General features: G+C 46.2%; 1 protein-coding gene across 3 annotated transcripts in view; it reads right to left on the reverse strand.

The window, feature by feature from the left end:
• Window positions 1–23,253, reverse strand: part of Tenm4 (teneurin transmembrane protein 4) — a 1,383,002-nt gene that overhangs the window by 207,245 nt on the left and 1,152,504 nt on the right. For all 3 annotated transcript variants that reach the window (XM_058578572.1, XM_058578574.1, XM_058578573.1), the window contains 2 exons: window positions 12,217–12,472; window positions 1,132–1,230 (listed from right to left, as the gene is read on the reverse strand). In XM_058578572.1, coding sequence (XP_058434555.1) covers window positions 1,132–1,230; window positions 12,217–12,472 — 355 coding nt within the window. The remainder of the gene's footprint in view (window positions 1–1,131; window positions 1,231–12,216; window positions 12,473–23,253) is intronic.

A 23,253-nucleotide genomic window follows, 5' to 3' on the forward strand; every position in this document is an offset into this window, starting at 1 on the left:
GGACAGAAGCCGCAGGAGAAGCATGCAGAGGGCCTGGAGAGAGAGAGAGTCACCACAGAGAAAATGGCAGGGACAGGAAGAGGAGAGTCACAAACCAGATCACAGAACGGGCACGAAGACAGGTTTCCAGGGAACACGAATGGGACAGCCCTACCTCTGACAACCCCACCGAAGCCAGGGCAGAAACTGTTACCCACTCAACCCAGGCTGGCATGAGGTCCTTTTCCTGGGAATCGATGGTGCTTAGAGTAGCTTGGGGAATTAGCTATCTGTTCTTTGAAATTATTGAAGTAACTTGGAAAGTGTCTAAAATCCTGTCTGTTCCTGAGGCGCTGAATACGGGATCTAAATTTTTTCTTCTTCTTCCAATAACTTGCATTACCAGTGTACATTGGTTAAGGACTGGAATATCCTACTTTTTTAAAGGGGTTTAGTTGGGCTGGAAGCCAAAAAACCACCACTAAGTTCTGCCTGTGGCCAAGAGTCTGCTAGTGGCTGTTAAGAATGCCTTCAAAGCAATCTGCTTGGAAGCCAGGATGATGCCTTCTGAGCCCCAACATGAAAGCTGTGTGGGCGGCAGATGGGTGACTGTATCCTACAGCCTCACTGCAATTTTGAGGGCAGCGGGGCATGGTCTAAGCACATGGTTGTAGTCAAACTAGGTGTCCGGAGATCTTTCCCAGCCTGGCTTTAACCATGGCCAAGGAGGACTTGCATACAGCCTGAGAAATGGAGTGCTTTCGATGTACTGCATACCCTAGTCCTGGAGGTAACCCATCCCTCTTGGGGTACAAGATGCCTCAGGCCACAGAATACACACTTAGGGCCAGATGCATATAATACATGGCCTGTACTGCATAAAAATTGGTACGTGAGATGGTTTTCAGAATGGTGGAGGCAGCCAATGAGATGGGGAGAACGGCATATTAACAAGACTGCTGTTAATATGCTGGAGGACAGGGGATTCCAAGGACAAACTGCTGCAAGTTGAACATGGAATTGGGGATGGGCATGTGATATGGCATTGTTTCCCCAAGGAGATCCCAGAGAAAGGTCTCAGGGTATGCATGCAAGTGCAGGAGCCACAAGGAGAGCACACACAGAGAGGAGGAGCATGGGGATGTCACCTACCCGTCACCGTAAGCCCCATCATGGCGGGAGGCGCTGAGAATGTCCATCTCAATGAGGTTGTCCTGCAATGTCCCTAGGAATGGCTGCTTGCCTAGGTTTCTACGCACACATGGAGACATGAATGAAGCAATGAGTCATGCATCGATGAAGGGGGAGAGTAGAGAAACACACAAAGTGACTGTTCGGTGCAGCTGTGTGTGAGACCAGCGGGACATGGTTTCCAGGCGATGGGGTCAGTGTGCAAGCCACATGTGCAAGGGGTCTGCCTGGCTCACAGCAATCAGGGGGACAATTCTATATACAAACCTGAATGGCAGCTGTGTGCATCGAATCACAGCTGTCCCTGAAGAGGACTGACACGAGTCCAGCACTGACCTAGGCACGTTACACCCATTCTCTCAAATCTTCAAAATAGGCTATGTGAGGAAGGCAGTGCTTTCCCATCCTACCCTTGAGGAACCTGACATGGGAGTGGTAATGGCCCTGCCCAAGGTCACTAGTGAGCAAGACTGAAAGCAGGAATGTGAGCTCAGGTGAATCTAGATCCAACCCCTGCACTTAATCCCCCACTCAATGACCTACATCTGCTTTAACGGGAGACATTCATTTGATTTGTGTAAAGAAACAAGAAAGGCAAGCATTTGGGGCTATCATCTCTAAAACAATGGTGCTCAGACTTGAGTGACCAGCAGGACCATCTGGAGAGCTGGGCAGGCACTGCCCACCTCCAGGGACTCAGAGTCAATGGGTGGGGACTGAGAATCTGTATTCTCCCCAGCCTCCAGGTGGATGCTGACCATGGGGAAGTGTCACTGTCCTTTAGCTGTGTGGGCTCCTGAGTGATGGCTGATTGTCAAGGGTGGCTCCCCACGGAAGACACAGAGGGGCTCATCACCCCCTGACTAAGGGCAGCACAGCATGAATGATGATAGCTTCACTGGCCCTTTTTGGTCCCAACCAGGCCTGCTAAGTAACATCTGTCACACTCAGGTGCTCTGTCTTCTGTCTTCTGCTGTTTTCAGGAAGGTTCCCACCACACTATATGACCCTGAAGTGAATCACCTCTAACAAGCCAGCAGAGCTTCAGCTTGCCACATGCACCCCTGGCTGCAGAAGAACTGGCTGCAGAAAGTCAACTGTGAGTCCAGTCCTGAGAGGCGGACCTTCCTTCTGACTCTGCCCAGACCTGAAAACAGCATACCCAGATCCAAGTATCTTTTATGCTGCCTTCTTGCTGTGTGACTTTGGGTAAGAACCTTAAACTCTCTTAACCTTCCTTCCCTCTTGTTAAATGAGGATTGTAATACTAAGCTCACCAAGTTTGCTATGAGCATCAACTGGGTTAATGTTGGATGACTTATTAAGGGTTACAAAAATATAATAAAAGTGCTAATGCTAAATATGATAGCTGCTATTTATACTGTATCTACCATATTTTATTCATTCTTCTAGGAACTCTACAACTGTCTGATTTAAATTTGATTCCTTACAACAACCCTACAAGTCAGTACTGTTACCTCTGCTTTGTAGGCTGGCAGAGCAAGGCTGACAAGTAATGTTTTAAAGGTCATATCAATAAGCTGACACTGGCTCCTGGGTTTGCTGGAGCCCAGCACTCAGGTCCTCTCTGCTTCATAACCCTGTCTCATTCAGCACAACCTGTGACTGCTGACCCCCGACTGGCCTCAAAGACCAAAATGAATACTGCAGTGGCCGTGGGGACCTCCCCTTAAGGTGAGTCGTGAAGCATGGCAGGCTTGGCAGCAGGTGTTCTGGTGGTGTTCAAGGCCCCCGAGCCATCCCCCAGTGCCTGGGAGGAGCTATGGGGGTGGGGAAGTCCCTCAAAGTGGCTTCATTGCTACCCCCAGCCAGGCAGTCCTGCTGAGGAAAGGCCTGGGGCCCAGGGGAGACATACAAGCTCAGGGCCAGACCATCTGGGTTCAGGTCCCAGGTCCATCCTTCACCTGCTCTCATTAGGTAAGTGGATTCTCTGAGCATCCCCGAAAGGGGATAACTGCTCACATGATAGACCCTCAAGTGTAATTTGGATAACTTCTCTGTCCTCAACCCTCTCTTGTCCTTCCCAGGGCCCACAAGATCTTGCGAGATCTAGCTTTCCACCACTTTTCAAACCTCCTATTCTAGACTACAGATACACTGCCCTCTTGCATTTCTAAAACAAGCTAAGCCTTTGTGTTCATCTGCCAGAATCATCCTTCTGCAATGGCCTGCGTGGGTCACCTCCTTCCTCCTCAACTAGGACCTTCTCACCCTGCTAGAGCAGCTCCTTCTCACTTCCCAACCACTCCTGGCCCTAGCACTGCCTTCTTCTCTCTCCTCTCTGCTTGCCCCTCCCCCCAACGCCGTTAAGCCCTATGAATAATAAAGCTGCACAGGGGCCAGGGAGTGATGATGGGGAAGCCATAAACGTATATATGTTTATCTGCTAATTGTGTTTCTTCCTAATGCAATTCAATTTCCACGAGGCAGGAGTCTTATCTGTCTTGTTCACTACTATGTGCTCGGAGTCTTAGAGGAATGCCTGGCACATAGGGACTAAATAAATCTGTGCGGAGTGTTGCTGAATTCGGGGTACATGGACCATGTGCTTAATTGAAGATAGCAGCAGGTGGCATTTATTTTTATTTCTTCCATTCCCTGCACTTCCAGAGGGAGTTTCCGTCTCTCTGCAGCCCTCACAGCCCAGCATGAGCAGCCCCACCCATCCCTGCACAGAGGAAGAGTTCTGCTGCCCCCCTGGGACCAGGGCTGGCTGCACAGGCCACTCCCCAAAACACCTGGGAGTTGGGCTAGGGTCATCAGGACACACTGTGCTCTCAGAGTCAGGTCTGTGTCTCAGACACAAATAAATAAGTAAGTATGTTTTCAGAGATAAACAAAAAGATGAAGATCAAAATGTTAAAGGCAGGGATTTTCAAGTGCCTGAATCGCATGTTTTTCTAACTTTTATATTTTAGAAAGAAACTTATTTCTAAAAAGGGAGAGAGCTGGCAATGTTGGCAGTTGCCTTCTAAAAGTATAGGTCTGTTAGGATCAGGGAAGAAGCAGTGCAACAGAATAAAGGATTTCTACAGCAATAGGGTGCCAGACCTCCTGAAAGAGCTTTACAAACATACTAGCTTGGATATAAATTATTTAGGTCCCTTGGGAATCTGGGGGGGATTTGTGCACTTGCTGTAAACGATGGATGTTCAGAATGTTACTACTACCTTTTTCTCTAGTTGTAAAACTTAGTTCTGGGCCAAATTATTTGTGCTCATTTAACTGATGAGGAAACCGAGCCCCAGTGACACATACACCCTGCTTCTGTACACACAGCAAGATAGCACTGAAGCTGAAATGAAAACCCAGTGTCCTGGCTGCCAGCTTAAGGGCATTCCCTAAGTTACCTGACCACCACCCCGCTCCTGCTACCCTGCAACACTCTGTGTGCCAAGTTCTTCTAAGAAACAATGGTTGTGAGAATTCCTCCTTGGGAGCCTAAGCTGTTGAGCCCTCCTGGGTCAGGGTCCTGCATGGTCTCCTGCTCACCACTGCTAGGGGCTCTCTGGAAACGACACCTGATTCAATTGACCTTCGCTTTGATGGGTATTACTACCTCTCTGACAGATATGGAAACTGAGGCTCAGGCAGATGAAGTGACTTCCCAGGGTCATTTGGCAAGGAAAGGCAGGGATGGGACTCAAACCAAATATCTGACCTACAGCACCAGATGCCCTTCAAGAAAGAGGTCACCAGCTCTTACACTCAGGTGCTGTTCTGTTCTTGGAGCCCTCTCAGAGTGGGGAGGAGACTGGGTCCAATTTATGCCTGGACTAATCCCTGAGCTGCCTGAAGCAGGAACTTCCAGGCCTGTCTGTGACCCAGGGCAGGTTGAGCTTATTTCCAAGGGCAGAAATGGCTTCAGGAAAGAAGTGCCCAGGAACTGCAGAGGCAGCCAAACCCCCAGACGTCCCTGTTCAACAGCCCATCTCTACACAGTGAGCCTGCTGTCCTGGACTGTGTTCCTGCCCACAAGACTCTGGGACAGCTACCACTGCATCTGAATCTCACCATCCCCCAGTGAGGTAGGACAGGCAGGATTCAAACCTGTCTGAGACCCCATGGTGTGCAGGGGGTCAATGACTCGATCAAGACCACAGTCAGTTATGGAGCTGGCATTTGAACAAATAAAGGAAGAAATAAAAAGTGCACTGGGAGATCCTTCCAAAATCCCAACCCATAATTCCACTTTTGAACTTAAAAGATGCTGATAGCTAGCTACTCACCCCCACTTCTACCACTCCCGCCCCCATGGCCACAGGGAAAAGTGCAACCTCCTTTCATGTGACTCAGGTCCTGCAATGTCCATCTCCTTTGCTGACATCCTCATGAGACAACCTGTGCTCCCACTTCACCCAACTATTTGCCACCTCTCCAAAATGCCACATTCTCTCCCAGCTCTGGGCTTTTTTGCTCAATTCCTCAACTCAGAATTCCATTTTCCCCTGCAAACTCCCACCTGCAGATGCCTTTACAAGCTACTTTCAGTAATTAGGAAGTTGGCTTTGGGCAGCAGTAGGTTGCAAGGGCTCTGAGCCAACCGGCCTGGGTACCTGGCCCTATTATTTGCTGGCTGTGGACTTTAGGCAAATAACTCAGTCTTCTGCCTTTCAGATCCTTCATCTATAATGGGGATGCTAATAAGACAACCTACTTATGTGGAAAAGAGTTAACATGCAAGAAGGGCTGCTATCAGGCGGGCTCTTGGCTGGCATCTGGGAACTGAGGATTCAGGAGTGTTCCCACTATGCCCTGACCGGAGCAGCTGGCTCACCCTGCCTAAACTATCTGTAAAAATAACATGGTTAATGCTGAATACCTGCCTTCCTTCTGGGATTCTGGAATTTTCCAGGCAGAGGGCCCACAGACCAGCCCCTAGTAAAAACCCTGGGCACCGAGAAGCTAAAGAGCTCCCTGATTGGCAGCATTTCACGTGTTGCCACCCTATTGAGGACTGAGGACTATGGAACTGCACCTGGTTTGATGTCTCTAGACTTCACCTCATGCTCCATTCTTTTGCTGCTGTTGCTTTGTATCCTTTCACCTTAATAAAGTGGACCCTTGATCTGGCTATCCATGAGTCCCATGAGCCCTACTACTAAATCTGGAGATGGTTGTGGGGACCTGAAGAGATGACCTATGGGGGACTTGTGATGATAAAAGGGTTAAGTGGGAAGTCTGTACCCAGTAAGGATTCTATGAGGGTTTGTTGATGGCTACTTGATGCTCCCAAGCAGAGGGAACCACACCTGACCCTAAGCTGAGGGTGTGCATTCTGTCAGAATACTATGTGGCATGTCTGCCTCTCTCGACAGCTCATGAGCTTCTTAAATGGCAATGCTCTGTGTTTTAAGCATGTTTGTGACTGAATGACAGCGTAGGCTGTCCATTCTAACTCAGCAATGCTCAAGGGTTGCATTGGCCCATGAGAAGGCACTGTGAGCCATTCTGGGACACACCCCCAGGCTGGCCCAGAGGCCATTAGGTATCCCCATTCTGAGGGTGGAAAGGCTGTTCCAAAAATGCAGTGTGACCATAAAATGGGCCCCAGGCTCCCAAACCAGGCCTAAGATCAGCTGAGCCGTGGCAGAGGTCTGGCAAGCCTTCTGCTCTGACTTCTCCTTCATCTGACAGGAGCCTGATGGGTTATTAATCAGACAGTCCCAGAGAAATCAATTAAGCATCTGATGCTGCGCAGTGAGAAAGAAGTGGATCAGGGTTTGGGGGACCCTGAACACATGGCCCTCTGAAGAATGGATCACAGAGTCATCTGTGTGGCTTAAAGCAGCATCTCACCCCAGCTCTAGGAAACATGAGTAAGCCAGGTGCTCCCTGGGGGCCCCAAGCAGCCTTGGGGATCATAAGAGGTGCAATGGGCACGGAGCATGGAACACCCCTACAGAAGCCCTCTCTCTCCTCCATCCTTCTGCTAGCCTTTCTTTTTCTGCCAACATAAATGTAATCCCTCCTGGTCATCCTACCAGCTGTTACTTTATTTGCCTAGCTATTTACTTTAGACTCTCAACATGGACTCAGTTTGACAATTAGGGAAGGGGCTGTGACTATTTTTCTCTGGTACCAGGAGGCTCTCCTTCTGGTGGTGCTTAGCAAAAGCTATTTAGGACAACTGTCTCACATAAGGCCTGCTCACTCAGCTTCCAGGCCTCTCTCGGGCCCTCTGGTCCTCCACCTAGAGGACCCCTGCTTGCTCTTCAAACCTGTCGCACAGCATCAGGGTCACTGGGAAGCCAGCCCTTATCCCCACTCAAGCTTAAGTAACCTATATTTATAATTATTTGTTCCATCACTCATTCATTTTACCTGTGTGTTAATATTTATCAAGCACCTTCCCTCTTATGGCCAGCACTGAGTTCCGTGTTGGGAATCCCAAGCAATGAGAACACAGCACACTCCCTACACTCACCTCAACCACAGCACTTATCCTACTGCAAGAGTCTGTTAGTTCAGAGTGGGCACTCGTGAGCATTAACTGAATAACAAGTACTACATTTTCTGTGGTTAATATGTTATTAATACAACAGCCTTACAAAGGTGTTGTGGATTAAAGGTGACTGTCAATTCTTTGACATTTCTCCCATTGAGATGCGAGGTCTGTTTCCACTCCCCTTGAAGCTGCCTGGTCCATGACTGCTTTGACCAACAAACTATGGTGGAGGTGATGCTTTGCCAGTTCCAGGCCAAGTCTCTTGGAGGATCAATGGCTTTTGTCCTGTTACCTTGAAATCCTGAGTCACAGAAAAATGAAATACAACTGTCCTGCTTAGGAGAAGTCCTGAGATTATCAGAGGGAGAAGGGTCCTGCTGAGTGCAGCTCTGTGCCCCCAGCAGGTGTCAGCTCCCAGATGACCCTCAGCACCATGTGGAGTGGAAGGGTCAGCTGGGCCCTTCCTGAACTCCCCACTCGCCAGTGAAGTATTATTGGCTGGATGTTTTCTAAGTCACTAAGTTCTGGCTAGTTTGTTATGCAGTAATATATAATCAGAACAGGAAGTTACTATTATTTTCTCCATTTCAGAGGTCACGAAGTTTAAAGTTTAAGTCCCAGCTAATGTGCATGAGGTGGGAGTTTGAGCATAGGGTGCGTCTGACCCTAACATCTGTGCCATGAACCACTTGCTATGGTCAATGGACTGTCACTTATGCCCTTTGAACACCAGGCCACACATGGTGTGCAAAGTATGAGAAGGGGTAGAACTCCTCCATTCTCTTAACTCCTCTGGTGAATAAGGATACTCCAAATGACTTCTTCACAGGTTGACCTCAGGAGGCAGACATACGTGAAAAGAAGTGAAATTGCCTTTGTAGTATGACTTCTACATGCCAGGCTCTGTGCTGTGTGCTTCTTAAATGATATCTCAATTCTTCTTCCCGACCTCCTTGAGAAACATGGATTCTTATCCCAAGTTATAGAGCTGGGAATCAAAGTTCAGAGATGTTAAGGAACTTGCCCAGGCACTGAGCATTAAAGCTGAGGTAAGAACGAAGCTCCACCTGACTTTAAAGCCCACAGTCTTTCCATCTGGCCAAGCTGGTCAGCTTGTGATTCTACCTGGAAGATTTGTCACTAATCCCTCTTAAACTCTACCTTTTAGTTTAATGCCGTGCACCAGTTAAGGTCAGTATAAAGACCCTGGGTTCTGATTGTGTTATCCACCATATCAGATACTTCTCTCAGCTGCCATTCATCCTTCGTGACTCTGGGGTCACAAAGGGAAGCTTTCTCAAACATTTCATGTAGAGCATCAAGAATAAGTAATGCTTGGCTAGATCCAAAAGTGAGGAAGAGGGGCTAAGGTTGTGGTTCAGTGGTAGATCGCTTGCCGAGCATGTGTGAGGCACTGGGTTCCATCCTCAGCCCCACATAAAAATAAAATAAAGGTATTGTCTTCACCCACAACTAAAGGGTGACTCTGGCAGAGCTCAGGGTCCCTGCAAAGGCACAGAGGCATGAAAGGGCTGGGGACTGGGGGAGATGCTTATACAGGCTGCTAAATATATTCAATGTAACATATGTCATTGTGTTATGTATATACATGGATATATGTACAAAATGGTGTGAGTACATATATACACATTAACAACATTTACCTTTTGGAGGTAGATATGGTGACTTTCTTTTCTTCTTACTTACTTCACTTGCTAACTGTTCTGTGATGAACATTTATTATTTGAGTGATAAAGTATAAAGGAAAAGAAAGCACAACTCCATGCAAAATGAGCAATGGTTGTGGGAGGGTAGAGGATCGGGGAGGCAGGCAAGCAGGGCTCATGAGGCGGGAGAGGTGAGCTGGGCCCACCTCTGCATCACACACTGTTAGGAAAACCACCCTGGCTGCTGGTCTTCTAGCTCCCTTTCCCTGCAAAAACCTGGAGACTCAAAGTAAGAGCTTTGCCCCTAATTGAGAAAATAAACACCAAGACAAGGGAGTGGTGGCCGTGGTCCATGCAAAGAATCAAACCATTGATTAGCCACTGGCTTCTTTCTGCCATGTGCCACTCAATAAACACACTGGAAATAACGGAGACCTGATTAGCTGTCCTGGACAAGATGACAAACAATTATCCCACTCTATAACTGATGAGAGCAAAGGAGGCATGTAGGGAAAAGTCATGAACAATTTTAAATGAAGCCAACAGAAACAATATTAATTAAGAGAGGGATGGGGGCTGGTTGGGCCTCACCTCTGAGAAATGTGCTTTTGGAAAAATGACTCTACAGGAGTAAAGTGGCACAAATGGATGTTGATTTTCTTTCATTAGACCCCACAAGCTCAATGTGCCAACACTGTAGTTGTGAATCAGGCAGAGTCAGAAGGGGACACCTTCCATATGTGGATCAATTTCATTTCCCGAAATGTGCTATGACTTTTGAGCTCTTCATATGTAATAAACAGAAGCTCAAAAAAATAAAATGTATGTTTCCCACTACTTTAAAGAAACAGGGCTGGGCACAATGGCACAGGCCATTTCTCCCAGTGACTGAGGAGGTTAAGGCAAGAGGATCAAAAGTTTGAGGCCATGATGGGCTCTGTGGCGCATGCCTGCAATCCCAGTAGCTTGGGAGGCTAAGGCAGGAGGATTGCAAATTCAAAGCCAGCCTCAGCAAAAGCGAGGTGCTAAGCAACTCAGTGAGACTCTGTCTCTAAATAAAATACAAAATAGGGCTGGGGATGTGGCTCAGTGGTCGAATGCCCCTGCATTCAATCCCTGGTATAATAATAATAATAATAATAATAATTATTATTATTATTATTTGAGGCCAGCTTCTGCAACTTAGTGAGATCCTGTCTCAAAATAAAAAAAAAAAATAGAAAGGGCTGGAGAAGTAGCTCAATTCCTGGGTTCAATCCCCAGTACTGCAAAAATAGATATATAGCTGGGCACAGTAGTGCACACCTATAATTCTAGTGGTTTGGGAGGCTGAGGCAGGAGGATCTCGAGTTCAAAGGCAGCTTTAGCAACTTAGCGAGGCCCCAGGCAACTCACTGAGACTCTAAATCTAAACGAAATACAAAAAAAGGGGATGTGGTTGGGACTGGGGTTGTGGCTCAGTGGTAAAGCACTTGCCTAGAATGTGTGAGGCCCTGAGTTCAATCCTTAGCACCACATATGAATAAACAATTGTATAAAGTAAAAAATCCATTGGCAATTAAAAAGTATTTAAAAGTGGGGGAGAGATGTGGTTCAGTGGGTAAGTACCCCTTGGGTTCAATCCTCAGTACTGGAAAAAAAAAAGATATGTAGATAGGGTAGAAGATGAAGTGGCACCACTGTGTCCCCCAGGATACTCTGCCTTCAGTATAGAGAGCAGGGAAAGGCCATGTCCTCCCCACAGTCAATAGTGCTCATCTCAGAGTGGTAGGGTGACAGGTAAATTGAATTATTCTCTTTGTATCTTCCTGCATATTCTACAGTGAGCTCTATGGTTTTTATAATCATTAAAAATATTTCATTTGGGGGCTGTGACTGTGGCTCAGTGGTAGCACACTTGCCTGGCATGTGTGAGGCACTGGGTTCGATTCTCAGCACTGTGTATAAGTAAAAAAAATAAAGGTCTATCAACAACTAAAAAAATAATTTTTAAAAATTTACTAAAAAAAAATGTTTCATTTTGGAAAAATAGTGGCTAAGTAGTGGCTAGAGAACTCAGACTGACTGATTGTCCCTGAGCTGAGGGAAGCATTCCAACACATGGTTGGAATAAAGAAGAAATCTGGGGTGTTGGGAGCAGCACTGGACAGCGAGTCAGGAAAGCGGGGTTCAAATCTGAGTTGTGCATTTACCTGCTCCTGTGACCCTGAGCTAGGATCTGCTCTAATTCTTATTTTCCAAAACTCCTAGCAAGCCCCATCTCATGAAGGTATGAGGATTGCATAATACCACACATTGAAAGCCCTTGCAACCAACACTGATCCTCAGGGGTCACTAGGGCTTTGGGTATAAAGGGGATAGGACAGCAGGAGAGGATGAGGGGAGGGGAACTGGGGTTTATTGAGCACCCACCCAGGTCAGACAGGCCTGATGTTAGGCATAGGATGATGAAATCATGGTAGAAACAGGAGAGGAGAGGACCCCAATCAAACCAGAACTGAGAGCCTGCTTTTGTCACACCTGTGCCTGCTTCCTTTGCACACATGGCTCTCGCCTACTTCTACAGCTGCCCCACCCAGTGGGCATCATGACCATTTCAGAGAAGGGAGACAAGGGAGCGATGGTCCAGCCACTGGACCAAGGTCATCCCTTCCTTCAGGAAGCAGCAGGCTAGCAGCGGACCTCAGGTCTGACGGTTTCCACAGCCCACGCTCTTTCTGTCCCATATTCCGCTGCCATTTCTCATGCAGTCTGAGAATCACATCCTGAGGCTGTGCCCCTGAACCTGGCCTCTCTGATCAGGAAGGAGGCAGGGACACAGACCACCCCAACAGGCCACCCGAAGACCTCGGTCTCAGGTAGAATGGCCCCCGGCCGCCCAGGTCCCCAGCGGCCACCCCCGGCATGCACCTGGTCTCCAGCGGGATGTTGCTGTTGAGCAGCCAGTTGTCCTGGGCGTGGGCGGGCTCCTGGGCGCCGCCTGCAGGGGGCTCTCCAGAGAGGGAGTGGTCCGTGGGGGCGGGGCTGGGGTTGCTCCTCGGAGTGAAGTTGCCCCGATTCAGAGAGTTGATGGAGGCTGCGTGGTGCTGGTTGGGGGTGTGGGCATGGGAGAGCGGTGGCGGTGGAGTCCTGAGCCGAGGGTGGTTCTGCAGGCCTCCTGGGTGATCTGGAACACAAACATGGCCAGGTCAGAGGAGTAATGAGCTAGCTGGACCCTGCTCCTCGGCTGGAGGAGCAGCCCTGGAGGGCTGAACACATGGGGAAGGACTGAGACACTCTGGGTGTTAGCAATGATCTAGATTAAAGCATTCGATCAAGATTTAGTTGACCCATGTTCACTGAGCACCTACTATTCTAGGTATGTGTGTGGGGAAAGATGAACAGAATAAAAATTCTGGACCCAACCCATTGAGCTTAAATTCTAGCCGGGGAAAAAAACAGACAAGATTCAAAACAAAACAAAAAACTAGCTGCCCATGTCAGCAACTTCACTGTGCTTCTCTCATACTTTTAGAGCTTTAATTTTTAAAATGTGGTTCTGGACCAGAAGCTTCAACATCACCAGTGGGTGTGATAATGTGTTTGAGATGAAAGTTCTGGGTCCTTCTCTAGGCTTATTGAGCTTTGTGGTGAGGCCCAGTAATCTGATTTCACAAAGCCTCCAGGGCTGAGTTGATAAATATGAGAACACACAGAGTAAGGAAGGAGACTGTGGCCTGGGTATGCGCAGGCACTGCTGAAATCCTAGACCAAGTGGCTTCAGAGAGAAGATGACTTTTGAGTCAAGTGAGCCCTACTGGTGTCTGGGTGGTTAAAAACTACTATTAACATTTATTGAACACATACTATGTTAACAGGCACTCTTCTGAGCCCTCTACATGTAGTCATTCAGCTAATTTATCATACTGCAGAGCAGGTACTGTTTTTTTCTTCCCATTTTACAGATGAGGAGATTGAAATCAATCTTTTATTTATTCCTTTCAGTTATCCAGAGCAACAGGTATTATCATCATAAATTTATAAATGAAAACCTTAGTCTTGGAGCAGGTAGGTAAAGTGCCCAAGGGTATGTGGCTAAGTAGTTGCTATTGACAAATAAAGCAAATAAAATTCCTGGTGATGCGTGGATGTGGCCAGTCTAGAGGTAAATGTTTACCATCCAGATAAGCTATGTATACAGAGAGCTTAGTCTTTCCATGCTGAATATATTATGGGGTAAAGAAGTTAGGAAATTAGATTCTAGTGTAGATTCTGCCATTTATTAAACACATAACCACAGACAAGCCTCTTAACCTCTTAGAGCCAAAGTTTTCTCGCCTGCAAAATGGGACAGATAGTTTATTGCAAGGAATGACAGAGCTATGAGGAGATTAAATGATACAATCAGTGGGAAAGAAATAGTTTCGAAGTTCACAGTTTACAAAGTACTCTGCTTTACTTGTTGCTCATGAACATTCTTTATTTTGCAAAGGAGACAGTCTGAGAGAGCAGGATTCAAACCACAGTGGGTGCCATATTCCAGAGGGTGTGCTCTTTCTGGGATCAGTCTTTCAGCTTTCTGAAGACTTCAAGTACAGCGGAACACAAGGCCTCTCAGTGATGTGGATTTAGTAGTGGAAGATGCATCACTCTCTGCTTTTTAGGTAACCCCGTCTTTCATACCAAGGAGTTATAAAGCAAATCTGGTGTGGAATTTGGGGTGGGGGTGTTAGGAGAGAAAGAGAGAAGGAAACAGTCACTTCCCATGCAAGCTGCCACCTTCAGCATGAATCCTATATGGGCGATGGAGCCACTGGAATCTGATGCAGGCCTGTTGCTCAGCCTCACCTTTCCCCCGCTCCACTCCAGACACACTTCCTCTCAGAAGTCAGGAGTCCACTGAGGCAGTTCAAGTGTTTGAAACCTCAACCTCCATGAGGAGAGTTGCCAGGATAGCCACAGGATGTGAATGGTACCCCCGGAAGATGGGCAGTGCTAAAGTCCTGGGCCAAAAGGGAGCTAGCAGGATGCCCTTTGATGGGAGGGGACAGTACATGGAAGCCAATACGACCTGTCTGGTAGTGCCCCACCCCCACCCCCACCCAGAGAAACCTTGGGCCAGGGAGACCGCAAAAATGGACAGGGTCATTTGTTTAGTCTAGCTGTCCTCAGGCAGCACTTTAATGGAAACAGAGCCTGGGACAGAAGCCAGCAGAAGTAACTGCCTGGGCTGACTGGCTGCCCCCACCCCAGCCCACCAGAGTAGAGAGGGGCAGTGACTAATCCAGTATGGCCAGTGGTGCTCAGGAAGCCAGCTGGGAGAGATAACCCAGTCCTTGCTCCTGCCCCCACCCAGGAGTCAACCTCGAGGTGAGTCACTTGATATTAATAATGGCTGTGACGGAAGTGAGCCCCTACTCTGTATGTTTTCACATTCTTAACTTTTCTGATGTGCACAGCAACCTCTAGAGGATGGTGCTCACATCATTCCCATTTTACAGGTGAGGTTGTTGAGGCTTACCACTAGTAAGTGGTCCTCATAAATCCAAAGACTAAATTCTGTCTTCTAAGCCTTGTGTAAAACACAGGCTGTCTTAGTCCATGGCTGAAGGCAGTAAGAATGCCCTCAGGGAAGAAAGTAGGGTCTGGGGTCTGACAACCTGGTCTGTGAGCCTACACATTTGCTTTGTGATTTAGTAAGGACCTCAGGCTAGACCTTGATACTGTTCAGAAGCCCGTCAAGGCTGCTGATCTGCTGAGATTTCAAGTATAAGGTCACTGGTCACAGATCTAAAAACTCACTCTAAAAGAAATTTCTCCTGTGGGGACAAGGAAAGTTCTGGTCCAAATCCTCTATTTTCTGAAGCTGAGTTCAATTGCCGCCTATCTATTGCCTCCCTAGGTCCCTCCCCAAGTTCTCTTCTCCTCAAACACCAGGTACAGCGGACCCACCCTCTCCCCACTGTCTCCTTGGGGATCATGTGCACTTTTGTCCCTATTCTGCCTTCCTAATAGATGTGAATACCCTGTGGCTCTGTGTGGGGCAACTGCAGGTCCCAGAACTGAGTGGATGGGCATGACAGGCTTCTTGAGTGGGCAGCTTATGTGAGTGGCCTGGGCAGTCTGTCCAGGAGGGTATTGTTCCTTTGGAGTATGTTTGAATAGGAAAAAAGATAGGCGACCACCCTGGACCCTCCAGCCCTTGGGCCCACACAGGCCCTTACTTACTTGCCTGGAGCCAGAGCTCCAGATGCTTGGCTGGGCCCTTCTCCTCCTTCCCTCACCATTTCTGCTCTGAGAATCTTAAGAAAGGGGACCTTGCTGTCCCCAAGGGGAAAGCTCTGTATTGGGCGGCTCAGCAATGGAAACCTCACTTGCAAAGCTCTTTCACAAGGAGCAAATGTCTCCCCTGGTCTGCACCCTCCTTTCTGCTCCTGTGGCCAGGAGGGAAGGCAGGGGAGAGAGGACGGAGGCGCCTTCTTTGACCTCCTCTCCTTCCCGTGCTCCTCTTCAGAAGGAATTTGAATGAATTCATGCATTCTGCATTTACCGAGCGCCTGTTCTGGGCCAGGTCTTGTAAAACAGGATGCTGGGAATGAAACAGGATATATATATATATATATATATATATATATATATATATATATGGCTTAAGAGACCTCTCTTCTGGTTTCCATTTACTGGCCAACAACTCACTTCCCCTCCTCAGTCTGTGGTTGGTGCATTTGTGGGAGGGGCCATGTACTCCGCCTTCACCACCTCTGGATGATGAAGAGTCATGGCTTTTGCTCAAGTGCCAAGTGTACAGTGGAGTCCTGAGGGAGGGGCTCACACCCTCTTGACTCCATATCTCCAGTGGCAGAACAGAGCTGGGCCTGGTGCATGGGAAATCCTCAGCATGTGGTGGGGAGAGCAGCAGGTGAGGGGCTTGGCCCTTGTGCCTGCTCAGGTTCCTTCTTCTCTCCTGCTGCCTGGGAGTAAGCATCCATGCATTTACAAAGCTCTGCTGCAAGTTCCAATTTACACCCTCTTCTTGCAGGTGAGGATACCAACTGCGTCTCTCCAGCAAGCCCGATGTGACTCTTTTTACTGCTATTTGTGCATAGCGTTGTCAATAAAGGTCTCTTGCTTATCTGAGTTTTGCAAGCACAGTTTTCTAGGGAGATTTTTTCTTTTTTCTTCCTACAAGTTCTCAGGGATATTTGCAGTTGCTGGTGGCCTCCAACACCTCAGACATTTCAAATTTTTTTATGCACACAAATCCAGAACACCAAAAGCTACTTGCTGCTTCTTCCTGAACAGAGATCATAGGGAGCCTCCTTCAGAGTTCTATGCCCAAGCAGTAAATCACAAAAAGGGATTGGATCTTGGTGTTAGACATTCCATAGTTCAAGTTTTGGTTATGCTACTTAGAAGCTTATAAACTGTGTGACCTTAATCAAGTCACTTAATATCTCTGGATTTTAGTTTTATAATCTAAACAGAGATAATACCTACTTTACAGTGCCGCAGTCTGGCTGGGCACAAATGCCGCAGTCTGGCTGGGCACACAATCACGAGCCACCACACAGCTTGTAGATTCAAACAGCAACTCTTCTTTCCCGAACTCACACCAGCCGTCTACAATCACGTTCTGGGGAAATCCACATTCTCTGCCCAAATCCACCTTCTCTCCCAAATTCACCTCCACTGGGCTTCTATCTCCAAAATATACTGTCTGAATCCCGTGAGAACTCAAGGGGAACTCAGGCAGCAGGATACGCCCTATTCCCAGCAGGAATAATCTTAAACCTTAAACCTGGAACCTAAACTGGGAACGCCCTAAACACGATTATCTTAAAACCGGGAACACCCTAATCTGCCTTGGTCCTTGAGCAAGGTTAAGTACATTCAATGTCACTGCAACATGGGGTACGCTGGCAAGGAAATTGTCATACCTACTTGGCTAATGGCTCCCAGCATCTCCCCCCTTCTGATTAATTAAACAAGCAATGTGGCTTAAGGACCGTGCCTGGTAGGTTGTCCAATTCAACATATGGTTCTTACCCGTCATCGGAAAACTGACCTTTAGGTGTCAGCCTCCTGTCTTAGGTTGATACCACTGCAATTGAATCATACCCGTCACTGACTACCGGTCCAGCATACAGCCATACTTGTGGATAGGTCTATGCACCAGTGGAGGGGTGAGGTTCTTTGCCTCACCTCTGTTGGCCCCCAAATTTGGCCTTGGTGCCAGTGGGGGAGTGAGGTTAATGTGGCTTATGGACCGTGCCTGGTAGGTTGTCCAATTCAACATATGGTTCTTACCCGTCATCGGAAAACTGACCTTTAGGCGTCAGCCTCCTGTCTTAGGTTGATACCACTGCAATTGGATCATACCCGTCACTGACTACCGGTCCAGCATAAGCCATTGGCCCCCAAATTTTAGACCATCACTAGCAGAAGGGAGGAGGATACAGAAATGCCACGACACCAAGCCAATTGACGGCTCCTTGGGAAAAATTGCATCACTGGTGACACCATCAGCAAAGATATGTCAGCACTACCACAATTAACATGGGGTGCGCTGGCAAGGAAATAAAAATTGCATCACTAGTGACACCATCAAACGATAGTTACATAGTCCAGGCAAGTTCTGCAAGCAGTTCAAAGCAGAGGAATCTATCAATATGTCCATTTCCTCCCAAAATCCGTTTCCTCCCAAAGTAAGTTGACTCTTTGATTGAGCATTACTTGTTGAGTTCTTCACTGGCACTGGGATGGAGATAGGAATTCTGGCAATGATGCTAAAGAGACATTATCCTGAAAAGAATTATTAAATATAATGAAAAGGAAAGGTGAAAGTAAACAAACAGATCTGTTAACCTACTTTAAAAACAATGCTTAACAGCCTTTTACCTAATTTAAACTAGTAAACAAACAGATCTGTTAACCACCTTTAAAAACAATCCTTAACAGCTGTTTACATAATTTAAATTAAACCATTTAAATCACGTGAATAAAAAAATAATAATAATTCGGATCCATTTTTTCATGAGCGCTCCTCATATATGAAATATGGACATACGCACATACAGACATACAACACAAAACACAAGAGTGTACACAAACGTACAACACATAAGAAAATAGTAAAGGCCTTGTAGCTTTACCTAGGTGAAATCTCCATTGCAATGTTTAAAAACTCCACAGTCAAAAAATAAAACTGATCAGAAAAACATTAACCTAGGTTTGTATGGGCTCAAAAAATAAAAATAGAACTTCATGTTATGGGGAAAAGCAATAATAAAATAGCTATTGAAAAAAGCATCCTGGTTAATCACTGTCGCAGATGTAAGAATGGCCAAGCTGGAGTTCTGGATATCAGCTGTTATGGATTTGAGTCAAATCATCTTCTTTTCGATCTGTAGAAACTGTTTTAGTTAATCTCTCTGGAATCCAAATGGGCTGCTGTTCTCCCTGTGGAAAAACACAAACAGACCCCCGACTCCAGACAATCACTGGGTCAGGACCTTTCCATTGTCCTGTTAGAATATCTTTCCAAAGTACTTTAGGCTTATGTACATTTTTTGGATACATATGCCTTTCCGCAGCACTAAGTCCTGAAGAATCCAAATTTAAAAAGTTTAGAGTAAAAAGCGTTATTTTAAGTTTATCTTTGGGGGATATATACCCCCTTCCAATTCCCTCTTTTTGCTTTAATAAGTATGTTTTAATAGTTTGATGAGCTCTTTCAACTATGCCTTGTCCCTGTGGATTGTATGGGATTCCTGTTACATGAGTAATACCAAATGATGAGCAAAATTGTTTAAAAGAGGTAGAGGTATAGCCAGGACCATTATCGGTTTTTAACTGTTTAGGAACGCCTACAGTGGCAAAATTTTGTAAGCAATGAGCTATAACATCTTTAGTTTTTTCTCCGGCATGAAGGGAGCCCATCAAAAATCCAGAAGAAGTATCGACTGTAACATGTAAATATTTTAATTTTCCAAATTCTGGCAAGTGTGTGACGTCCATCTGCCAAATATGGTTAGGTATCAGTCCTCTAGGATTGACTCCAAGATTAACTTGTGGTAAAAATGTCACACAATTTTGACATTGTTTTATTATATGTCTGGCTTGTTCCTTAGTTATTTTAAAACGCTTTTGTAAAGTATTAGCATTAACATGAAACCTTTTATGAAAATTTGTAGCTTCTTCAAATGTAGAGAAAATATGTATGTCATGTGTAGTTTTATCTGCTAAATCATTGCCTAAACTAAGGGCTCCAGGCAATCCTGTATGTGCCCTAATATGTCCTATAAAGAATGGATCTTTTCTGTCCCAGATTAGACTTTGTATAGTGGAAAACAGTAGAAGAAGGGGAAATCCTACCAGCATCTTCAAGAGATACTATAGCATTAACTACATACTGACTATCAGAAAATAAATTAAATACAGAATCTTTAAACATCAAAAAAGCTTGTAAAACTGCATTAAGCTCTACCTTTTGAGCTGATTGTTTGGGTACTAAAAATGTAAAAGTTTGATCAGGGGTAACTACTGCTGCTGTACCATTATTTGACCCATCAGTGAATATATTTGGAGCATTCATGATAGGTGTTTTTCTTGTCGTTTTAGGAAAAACTACAGGATGCTTAGACCAAAAAGACAACAAAGGATTAGATGGTAAATGATTATCAAATGAAACATTAGATTTACACATGATTATTGCCCAAGTATTTAACTCATTAGCTAACAGCAACTCTTCTTTCCCGAACTCACACCAGCCGTCTACAATCACGTTCTGGGGAAATCCACATTCTCTGCCCAAATCCACCTTCTCTCCCAAATTCACCTCCACTGGGCTTCTATCTCCAAAATATACTGTCTGAATCCCGTGAGAACTCAAGGGGAACTCAGGCAGCAGGATACGCCCTATTCCCAGCAGGAATAATCTTAAACCTTAAACCTGGAACCTAAACTGGGAACGCCCTAAACACGATTATCTTAAAACCGGGAACACCCTAATCTGCCTTGGTCCTTGAGCAAGGTTAAGTACATTCAATGTCACTGCAACATGGGGTACGCTGGCAAGGAAATTGTCATACCTACTTGGCTAATGGCTCCCAGCATTACAGGATTATTATGAGTATTAAATGAGATAATGTATGTGAGGTAAGCAGCACAGTGCCTGGAGTATTTTTTTTAAATTATTAACTATTAATCCATAGTCATGGTAAAGGGATGTCAAATGAATAAATCATAAAGCATTAAATGTCTCCATGGTGACCACTCTTCAGCATTTATAACAGGGGCCCCAAAGCAAAATACATTGAGAAAAAAGGAGCAGGAAAATAGCTAACAACTGAGGTGTGATACTCTTTTATTACTGCTGAGTCACACTCTGGACAACCCACTGGCTCTTGGGAGCCTGGTCTCAGGAGGGCACCTGTGATTCAACATGCAGGTCAGAAGTTGATGAGCACGACCAGTCCTGATGCCCACAGCAAAATCAAACACATGGGGTCTCCAAGTCTTCAAAGATGAGGGCTCATTTATTCATATATAAGCATCTTGGAGCAAACCAGCCTGTCACCCAAATCATGCCTCTGTCCAGTTTCCAGGTGTGGCATAGTGGGAGGACCCTGAGGTTGTTCAGTTCATCAGCAACATTAAACAGCTTTCATTGTGTGCAGGGACTTATGAATTATCAGAGGAGAGAGTCCCATTCTTAACAAGTAGACAGTGTTTGGGGGACAGTTGGTAAAGAAAGGCATAAGGGCAGAGCTTGGGGGTCTCAGAGACCTGGGTTCAGCCTTAATTCTGTCTCTTATGGGAAAATTATTTAACTTCTCTGAGCCTCTAGTTACTCATTTATAAAATGTATTTATATTAGTAACTGCAGTAAAAGAAGACAAAAGAAGACAGTCTGTTTTAGTCAGATTTTTCATCACTGTGACCAAAAGACCTGACAAGAACAATTAGAAGAGAAAAAGTTTATATGGTGCTCAACAGTTTCAGAGGTCTCAGTCCCTAGACAGCCCCATTCCTCAGGGCTCAAGGTGAGGCAGAACAACATGGCAGAAGGCTGTGGCACAGGAAAGCACCTGGGAACATGGCACCAGGAATGGGAGGCACTGACTCTTCTCTCCAGATATAAAATATATGCCACAAAACATGCCCCCACTGACTCACTCCCTCCAGCCCCACCCTGCCTGCCTTCAGTAGTTACCACCCAGCTAATCCCTGTCAGGGGATTAATTCACTGATTGGGTTAAGGCTCTCATAACCCAATCATTTCACCTCCAAATTTCTTGCATTGTTTCACACATGAGCTTTTGGGGGACACCTGATATCTAAACCATATCTATCATAGACTGATACAGAGATTCAGAAATAGGGCTGGGGTTGTGGCTCAGTGGTAGAATACTCGTCTGGCAGGCTGGAGGCCCTAGGTTCAGTCCTCAAAACCACACACACACACACAAAAACACACACACACAAATACATCAGAAATAAAGCAAAAGCAAATATGGTCCTTGGCATGGCTTTGAAATGTTCATAGTGTAGTTAAGATAACACACATATACACCCTGCACAAAATGGTGATCAGGATGAAATTGTACATCACAGACATCGTCATTTATACCAGTTCACATGTGTAGGATACGCCATCTCAGACATTTTCTAAGTACTTATTTATTCATCCCTATCACAACTCTGTAAAGAAGGTACTATTGCCAGGCTTGGTGGTGCATGCCTATAATCCCAGTGACTCAGGAAGCTGAGACAAGAGGATCACAAGTTTGAGGCCAGCCTTAGCAATTTAGTGAGGCTTTAAGCAACTTAATGAGACCCTGTCTCAAATAAAAACTAGAAATGGCTGGGGATGTGGCTCAGTGGTTGAGTGACCCTGTTACCAAAAAAAAAAATAAATAAATAAAATAAATAAATAAAGAAATAAATAAAAAGAAAGAAAGAAAAAAGTACTATCATTGGTCCTCATTTTGTAGATGAGGACACTGAGACACAGAGAGGGTACATACTTTGCTTGAGATTACAAAGCCATGAGGTGATGGAGCCAGAATCTGAACTCTAGGCCCATGCTTGGAAGCATTCTGCTCATGCCCATCAAGAGAGGTGACACGGGCAGTGCTTGCATCCATACCTATCATGTGAGCACCTCCCGGGTCATGCTCATTGGCTCACACTACAGCTATGGAGCTGGAGCACACTGTGGCACAGCTGACTCTCGGGGTCAGGGAAGGTTTCCTGAGAAGTGACACAGGGCGTTCCAGACAGAGAAGGACACATGTACAAGCGTTCAGAAGCCTGAGAGAGCAGGACTGCTGGGGACATCTTTTTAAAATAGCACGGATGGCTGTAAGGGACAGTTGCTGGGGTGAGGTGGAGGCACTAGGGAAGGCCCAGGGGGTGGTTGCCTGGAGATGCCAGGCCAAGGAACTGGCTTTTATCTGGAGGGTAAGAGGGAGCGCCATTGTTGTGGTTTAGATGTGAGGAGTCCCCCAAAAGCTCACACGTGAGATAATGCAAGAGAGTTTAGAGGTGAAATGATTCTATTATAACAGACTTAACATAATCAGTGAGTTGATCCCCTGGTAGAGATTAACTGGGTGGAAATTATAGGCAGGTAAGATGTGGCCAGAGGAGGTGGGTCACTGGGGATGGGCCTTTGGGGTATATATTTTGTCCCTTGCGGGTGGACTCCCTCTCTGCTTCCTGGTACCATGTCCCCAGCTACTTTCCTCTCCCACACACTTCCTCCATGATGCTCTGCCTCACATCAGGCCCCAAGGAATGGAGTCGGCTATCTATAGATTGAGACCTCTGAAACTGTGAGCCTCAAAATAAACTTTTTCTCCTCTAATTGTTCTTTTCAGGCATTTTTGGTCACAGCAGTGGAAAAAATGACTGAAACAGCTATAGTCACATTAGCATCCGAGGGAGCTTCCTGGTGGCCCTGTG

This window comes from Marmota monax, unplaced genomic scaffold (genome assembly GCF_021218885.2).
Source record: "Marmota monax isolate L192 unplaced genomic scaffold, Marmota_monax_Labrador192_F-V1.1 WCK01_AAM20220418_F8-fsc00068, whole genome shotgun sequence".
Lineage (NCBI taxonomy): Eukaryota > Metazoa > Chordata > Mammalia > Rodentia > Sciuridae > Marmota > Marmota monax.